This window comes from Vanacampus margaritifer, chromosome 7 (assembly GCF_051991255.1).
Source record: "Vanacampus margaritifer isolate UIUO_Vmar chromosome 7, RoL_Vmar_1.0, whole genome shotgun sequence".
Taxonomy (NCBI): domain Eukaryota; kingdom Metazoa; phylum Chordata; class Actinopteri; order Syngnathiformes; family Syngnathidae; genus Vanacampus; species Vanacampus margaritifer.
In genome coordinates, this window is record NC_135438.1 from 6,883,273 (window position 1) to 6,892,023 (window position 8,751).

At 41.2% G+C, this 8,751-nt stretch overlaps 1 protein-coding gene across 1 annotated transcript; it reads right to left on the reverse strand.

Moving 5' to 3' along the window:
* Nucleotides 1-362: 362 nt before the first annotated feature.
* cbx6a (chromobox homolog 6a) lies at nucleotides 363-8,655 on the reverse strand. The gene is made up of 5 exons (XM_077571286.1): nucleotides 8,436-8,655; nucleotides 7,079-7,122; nucleotides 6,885-6,950; nucleotides 6,490-6,556; nucleotides 363-5,799 (listed from the first exon to the last, which is right to left on the reverse strand). The coding sequence occupies exons 1-5, from the start codon at nucleotides 8,502-8,504 to the stop codon at nucleotides 4,723-4,725; spliced, it is 1,323 nt and encodes a 440-aa protein (XP_077427412.1). The 5' UTR covers nucleotides 8,505-8,655; the 3' UTR covers nucleotides 363-4,722.
* Between the last annotated feature and the right edge of the window lie 96 nt (nucleotides 8,656-8,751).

The following is an 8,751-nucleotide window of genomic DNA, read 5'->3' on the forward strand; positions in this document are numbered from 1 at the left end:
TCTCTATTTGGACATTGCCTAATTCTGTGGAGCTCACCCTCAGCTAGTCACTATTAAAAAAAAAAATACATTTCAAAAACTCATCATGCCTCCCGGGTTCAAGTGTTCTTTTTATCCATTTATCTTTCAACTACCTACAATTAATACTAATTATCACATAATTTACCTTTCAATCTACTTACCTTTCATCTTAGCATTCATCTTTCAGCATTACAACGCAATTTCTACAGAAATTGCACTTAGTCTAGTTCATTTAGTGCTTTTCTGATGCTCTAAGACGCCACAAGAAGGCGCTATAGGCAAGAAAGTAGTGGATGTCCAGTACAGTGGTGCCTTGAGAAACGAATGACCTGACTTAAGAGTTTCATCAGTCCACAAAAAGTGCATTTTAATACTGTTGCTAAAAAAAAAATTGTACAGAATGCCAATTTGTGGTTTAAGTGGTTTAAACAAACGAGGCAAACTTCTTCTTGACAGCTTTTTAATTTAAAGCCTCGTAAAAGGAAACACACCGAAAGCAACGAGTTAACATGTAACATGACAAGTGAATATATATCATTTGTACAATTAAAAACATGCTTCATAAAGAGACGTACATTACAATGTCACCCGTGTACAGAACTCATAAACGACAGCCTTGTGGTTCAAACTCGCGTTGAATTGCATCACATTGAAAGTAATTATGCATAATTTCGCAAATGTCATAATACAGTACAAAGAAAACAAGACTTGAAAAGCACTTCTTTTTTTTTTAATTCATTGAACAAGGATCATTCCTTTAAAAAATAGTGTGAAATAAAGCACTGGTAATTATATAAGAAGCAAGCCATTGAAAAAAAAAAAAGGGAAAGCACGGCTAAAAAATAAAATAAAAATCGTAAGCCCTATTTGGTAGAAATATAGGCCACTAAGTGGAGTTGTTTATGACAACAAAAACGCCTTGGCACACTTCTACACAACTTCTACCCACAACTTAAACATAGTGGAGATATCCGGTCCTCGGAAGAGCCCATTCCAAAAATGTCAAAAGACGTGTTGGTTTCTTCATGTGGCCCATTTTTGGAATCAGCCCCTCCGAGTGAACCTGTGAGTACTGACAACAAAGAAAACCATCCAGTATGCAGAAGAACAAGAGGAGAGACGTCTTATGTTTTTCTTTTTCTTTTTTTTTTACAAGCTTGCGTCTTCATATTCATGCTTAAGTTGTGGCAGGCTAACGGAAGTGTTTGTTTCTTCGGAGCTGAGGCGAGGTCAAACGGTCGTCGCCCGGAGTGCGGCTTGGGGTGAACGGAGCAGCTATAAGGCAACGTATTAGGGGAAGTTTGTAATACTGTATGACATGAGGGTACAACGGGGTGTGAAGGTCTGAGCAGGTCTTGACTCAGCATAACAAATCAAGCAAATCGGTGTTAAGGATTCAAGTAAAAACAGGGCTTTTGTCAGACAAAAAATTCAATTAATGATTAATTGGTTGATTATTATTTTTTTAAATAAAATTAAAAAATATATATATAATGAATAAAAGCACTTTTTTTGTGTATACATTTTTACAACAATAAAGATATGAATTACAGGCAGAACATTTGACTGTTTTACAGCACTTTTTTTTTTTAATAGGCGGATTTTTGTAGATTTTAAAAGTGGAAATTAACCTTAAACATTCATTGACAATAATATGTTATATGTGACCTCACTAGTCCATGACATTCTGATTAATATTATATTTGTGGAATATGTTTGTTATGTGTTGTTTTTTTTATCCATTTCGGGGCGGCCATTTTGCCACTTGCTGTCCACTGAAGATGACATCACAGTTGCTCAGAGCTCAGGCAACCACCAATCACAGCTCACCTGTTTTCTGAAGCTGAGCTGTGATTAGTTGTTACCTGAGACCTGAGCAACTGTGATGTCATTTACAGTTGACAGCAAGTGTCAAAATGGCCGCCTTCTGAGATGGATTTAAAACAGCTGGATCTCGCTGCTTAACTCATTTTCCACTAACACAATATTAACTAGAATACCATATTTAGACCAGTGGGGCTGCATAGAATATATTATTATTTTTTGGGAGGTTTGACTTCCGCTTTAACTCATTCACTGCCATTGACGACTATAGACGTCAAAAATTTATTTGAACTATTTCTATTAGTTTAACAGTATTACTTAATTAGTATAAAAACCTAGATTTTTTTTATTGTACATTTAGAACAGATATAAAATGTGTGATTAATCGTGAGTTAAATAGTGAAGTCATGCGATTAATTACGATTAAAAAAAAATATCGCCTGACACCCCTAATTGTTTATAATCTTTTCTTCTTCTTTTTTTAATAATCACGTCAAGTGATTAATTTTTTTATTGTAATTAATTGTATGACTTCAATAGTTAACTCACGATTATTTACAAATTTTAGATCTATTCTAATTGTCCAATATTTTTCCCCCTAGGTTTTCATACTCTTGTTAACAAAAGTGGGAAAAAATGTTAAATAGAAATAGTTCAAATAATTTTTTTTATGTATGTAGCCATCAATGGCAGTGAATGAGTTAAGAGCCAATATCACCCAATTAAATCGCCCAAATGATTAGTTAGTCGTGCCCTAATTTGCATGGTTTACGGCCATGCAGCACGTACAAACTGGCCCTTTAAACTGTCCAGACAGAAGCATCTACAGCCCCTTTTAGAAAGCCCGTTAAAAGTCAGAATTTATTGAAATGGTTGCAACCAAATCATCTCGCCGATATTTCACTTTGGAGGTAGTAGCCTCAGATCCGTGACAAAAGCTACAGAAATGCTACTTGCCTATGCTGCTTATAAAAAAACGTTCTAGACCTTTCAGACCTTGACACCTGCTGCAGTTACTATAAAGGAGTCACAGATATCAAGGCAAGCGGGGGGGGGAAAAGGCGGCGAGGATGGCCATCATTTACAAAGTCTACCGATGCGGCTTACTACGCGTGCGCGTGCATATAAATACTGGCTGTGTGTACTCTATATGCGTTCAAAGTGAAAGGCATTGACGAACGACATAATCTATAGACGCAGTCGAGTGCATTTCATTCATTATTCACGTCACTGTGCCGCAATGTGTTCAGTGCAAAAACACGTCGAAATCGGAAGGATGCGTGTTTGAAGGAAAGACGGCAGGGGGGGGCAAGGGCGGGAAACGGTTAAAAGGCTCCTTCGCAGGCGACTTCTTTCACACTTTTCACAAATAAGCGTTTGACCAAGTGCGCATGAACGCATCGCGGATGCGTAGGTGGACAAAGTGTAGCCAAGAGGCAGGTAGGACCAAGTAGCTGCCATTGAATTCAACTTATTCACTGTCAAATACATTTTACCATTCAACGGATGGGCGGAATCGTGTTCTATTCACTTTTAACTCATTCACTGCCATTGACGGGTATAGACGTGAAAAATTCATTTGAACTATTTCTATTAGTTTAACATTTTTTCCCACTTTTGTTAGCAAGAGTATGAAAACCTAGAATTTTTTATTGTACATTTAGAACAGATATATTTGTGATTAATCGTGAGTTAACTACTGAAGTCATGCAATTAATTTTGATTACATATTTTAATCGCCTGATGCTCCTAATTTTTACTTTTTTTTTTAAATCGCGTCAGGCAAATTAATTACTTGATTTCAATAGTTAACACACGATTAATCAAAAATCTTATATCTGTTCTAATTTTTTTCCTAGGTTTTCATACTCTTGTTAACAAAAGTGGAGAAAAAAATTTAAACTAATAGAAATAGTTCAAATGAATTTGTGACGTCTACACCCGTCAATGGCAGTGAATGAGTTAAAAGACTCTGCTCTCATAGAGGTATTAATTTAGCAAAATGTGTATCACTGTGGCGGGTTATCATGCAGCACTGTTGACTGCATCTAATTTCCTATCGAATTTGTGTCAAAACATTAGGAACAGCTCCACAGGGGTACACCACTGGAAGGTACAAGTACAATGAAACTAAGCAGCAATAAACGGGCCCTGAGCAACAGTGATGTCATTAATGGATTAAAAACGGGTGAATTTTGCTGCTTAACTCATATTCTGCAAATAACAATACTAGTCAGAAAACCATATTAAGACTAGTGGTGCTGCATAGGCCTCTAGCGGCTAAAACCCGAGGGCAGCCATCTTGCATTGTCACTGTTACTAACAACTTCAACAAGTCAGTGCGTGTTTTACGCTCGGATCTCTAGATGGAGTGATGACAGCCTCAAAGAATGAACTTGGCTGAATCGTGACTCAGAGGTCATGATAACATTTCACAGCAATTTTTTTCTCTCTCCATTGTTCATGGTTCAGAGCAGCACTCTGAGATACTGTATACCTTATAAGAAAAAATGTATAGTCTCATTCTTACTGATTTAGGGATAAACAATAATTATCGACCAAATTGACGTCATACAGATAAACCAGATGATAAAAGAAATCGGCCGATAAAGTTTTCTCAATTTTACTGTGGAGACAAAGAAAACGCCGCATAGAAATCAATGTATTCGAGTGGCAACGCAAGATGGCAACGCAAGATGGCCGCCAGTGGGCTCACTTCTCACTACGGCATTGCAAGTCCATTATATACGAATTTGTGATGTGCACATGCAATTTCAATGCATTTTTACTGTATTGTTAAATTAATACCTCGCAAAAGTGAACATTGTTAACTTTTAAAGGGGTAACTGATATTCATTGGTGGTACCATATGGTTTGTTATGGCTTGGACGGGGTGGTCTCTGAAGTGTCAGGGGCGGCAGCACCCTCTGCAGAGATGGGCGAGGCGGGGCCCGAAGCGGGGGAGGGGAACTCCTTGATGGTGACGGTGACCAGGTTGGTGGTGACATCGGTGACCACCACGTCCTTGCAGCTGGGTCCCATTTGCGGGTGCCAGTCGGGGTCGCCCTCAACAGGCACCCTGGCTTGTTCTGGCGGGCCGCCTCCGTCTTGAGGCAGGGAGGCGCCCGGGGCGTCGCCAGCATCCTCGCCGGTTGGCAGGGTGGGCGACGCGACGGTGTTGGTGGGAGCGGATGGGGGGATATTTGGAGATTCTGCGGGATTTTTGGATTGTGCCGGCTCACTGGAAGGCGGGACAGATTGGGAGGGTTTAGGGTTCTCATTGGAGCTGGAAGGAGGTGCGGAACCCTGGAAGTGGGACGGAGCAGGACGGGTGTTCCTGGCGTTGCAAGACCGCGGTTGAGGGTGAAAGGCTAGGGGGCCGCCGCACTGCAGCCCGAAAGGCTTTCCGTACATGGGGAAGCCGAGCATCTTTAGCGGGGGCTGGAAAGGTCTATAAGGAGCTTCTCCCTTCTTTCCGATGATGCGATTGCGGGAGGGGATGCTCTGGCGCCCCCCAGGAAGACTCCGAGAGCCGCCACCCGTCGAGCCGCCGCGACCCGGCTTGTCGATCACCTTCAAGTTGAGGATAATGCGGCCGCGCTTGACCTCGCGGGGCTTCACGCGGCGGTTGAGGATGCGCACAGTCTCGGAGAAAGGCGAGGCGTGAGGGCGGGACGGGAAGCCGCCGGGCCTGGAGAAAGAGGACGCCATGGGGTCCGAGCGGGGCAGGGGGCGGCGGGACATGCGGTGGCAGCGGTGAATGTCTTTCTTCAGCTTGTGGGTTGCGGCCAGGGAGCTGAGCTTTGGGGATGTGGTCGTCAAAGGGTGAGGCGAGGAAGAGGAGGAGGAGGAGGAGGAGGAGGAGGAAGAGGAAGAAGTCGCTCGGTTGGAAGCGGAGCGCGATGTCGCTTGGCGGGATTTTGCGCATCGAGTGCTTGTTTCTCCTTTCTGAGGCTTGGGGAAAAAAGTATTCATTTTACCAACCAATTGTTACAGTTGGAGACATTACAATAAATACATAATGTACTTTTTTAAACATTTAACTCATTTGCTCCCAAAAACGTATGAATACGTTCTATTTTAAATGTTTTAAGTGTCCCAAAGACGTATTTATACGTTTTTTTTAATGCTAGATCATACAGAAGACTTTGATGCAGCCTCAACCGCAAAGAACGTTTGAAGAAATGGTAGTTACTACACAAATGGCCAGCAGGTGGCAGCAGAGCAAAAAATATCAACCTGGGCCATGTTGAAAAAAAGCTACAGATTTGTGAATAATGATGAAATTTGCTGCAAAACGGAAACAAATAGAAATATACTTTTTTTCCTGATGAAAGAAAAGACTCTAACCTTTTTTTTTTGGTAGGTTCCATGTTTTTATAGCAATAGAAAACAATATTCTGTGGGCCTTGCAAAATAAGTCAAAATCCAGTAAAACAGCCGGGAGTGAAAGGGATTGCTTTAGTGAAAATGGCTGGGAGTGAATGAGTTAAGGATGATTTAGGTAAGGTCAATTAAAATGAATGTGAAATAACATTTCTATTGTAAAAGCCGAATATTCGGTGCATCACTAATCTAATTGCATTGTGTCGCATGTGTTATTTTGCCTCTAACTTTGATTTGTGGCTCAGCGTGTCATCTTACCTTCATTTGTCGGTTTTTGGGTTTTGGTCCTCGCTTTTTGGGCCCGCTACGTTCCCGCTCTCGTTCCCTGAAAAAAACAACAACAGTAACACTGTTTAATATGAAAATCACAAATACGTGCATAAGCTGTATTTCCTCAAGTAATGGCTGCTCCTCTTACGACGCCTTACTCAAATTAGCAGTCAGGATTGTCATGCGCATAAGATAAATAAATACCCGTTTCCCCCCAAACAGGTAATACAGTTATACCTCAATTTAAAAGTGCCCCAACTTTTTTTGTGCTTGTGGAAATACGTTAATTCATAAAACACATGCCGACCACCCATGTTGCAAAAATATAGTAATCCTATATGAGTGAAAAGGATTTTTTTTTTTTAAATGTTTTATCTACTCACTTTTGCTCAAAGCCTAGTATCAGCCTGTCATCCAGAATATTCTCTTCTGGCTCCCAGGTGCTGTCCCTGAATGAGCACAAAGAACGCATCAAAAGAGGACACATCTTAAAATATACTTGTTTTTTTAAATCTATATTTAAACTTTTTTTTTTTAAGGCTTTATGGTACACGTGACCAGTCGAAGAAGCACTTACTTCATTGCCCATCCCTTCCATTTCACCAAATATTCAAGTCTCTCCTGCAAGAAAAACACACACAGACGATGTGTTCACATTGTATTAGGGCTTGGTGATTTATTCAAATTTATTCATCAGGGTGTTTTTTGCAAAACATTCCCTCCCTGTTTTTTTTATATATAATTACTACACTAATGTAACTCTTTTTTTTTGCAGAGTAGGAAGAATATATGCCTGTGAACATTGTTATCAGCTTTCAATTTTATGTTGCTGAACCCTTTGTTTTAGACTGTAGCATCAAGGCTATTTGCTAGCCTGTCTATAGCATGTTGCATTCTGTTTTGCAAGATGTGCTGAAATACACAATTTGTAATTCTCTTTATTTTGTGTTAGTTTGACTGCAAACTTCAACTGGGAGTGACTCTTTGAAGAACTGTAATAGTATCAGAGCATTTTTTATATAGAGTACAAACTAAAAGTATACATATATATTGGTGCATCCCTTGTTTATAGTATAGTAGTGTGCAATATCAACGATGTCACCAGCGACTAGTCGACGTCGACTCAACTTTCATCACATTAGAATCAGCTTTAAAAAAAAAAAAAAAAAAGTGAAGCTGTGAAACTCATGTGATACGTCAACGTCATATTAGCTCGTATGTCAGTATGCCTCTTTTTTTTTTTCAAATAATACAGCATAAATTATTGAAAATTGTTTTGTGGACCCCTTTCAAACAAAATTGAGAACCACTGATTTAGCCAACATGTGGCAAGAAGCTCAGTGAAAGTTTTGAGTGAAGGCCATTCAGAGGTCAACGGAGGCCATTTGGGTGGAATGGGGTGGGGGTCACTGCATGGACCTGACACTTGACCTGAACACACCCCCAGTATTGTTTACAGTCTTTTGACTGATACTACTGACCTTATGGCCTCTAACAAAGTTGAAGGGACTACTGGAAATGCTCAACATTGAAAAGAGTCAACCACAATAAAAAGGAAAAGTTATGGGGGGGGGAAGCATCTTGCAGGAGCAAAGACAAAAGTCACGTTAAACAAGAGACATCTGTGGTATGTGCGCCCACTGTGGCCGCGTAGCTTTAGCCACCGTTAGCTGCCGCATAAATCAGGCCCCATTTTAAACACTCCTCCCTTCGGCCTCACTCTTTCACAAGCGAGCCTCTTTTGTGTCACTTTTATTGCAGGGCAAAGGCCCCAAAACAGCAGTCATGTCTTTAACATTTTCGCAAGATAGCCTAGCATGTAGCTTAGCAAGCTGGAGGCCTCCGAGGCCAAATAAGAGACCCGAAGAAGGACGACTTTCCCGCGGATAACATATGTCAAAACACGCGGGAGAAGCGTCAAGGTGGAGGCTCACCTTTCGGACGCGGCGCTTCAGTATGGCTTCCGCGGCGAAGACGCGGTCGCCCATCGCCGAGAGCTCCATCCTATCTATGCGCTACCCGTCTGGAATCGGTTCCAGGAGACAGGGAGTTCGACTCTGCTCAGTTCGACCGCGGCCGAACTGTCCGCGACACGCACGCACAGCTACTGGGTTCTGCCTGCTGCTGTATGTCACGTGGTTGAGGCCAGCCCCCATGGTCGTCATGGCAACGAGGAAGGTACAGGTCCAGAAATGACAGTTGACGGTAGTGTTAAATCTATTTTTTAATTATATGAACACAAACGCATTA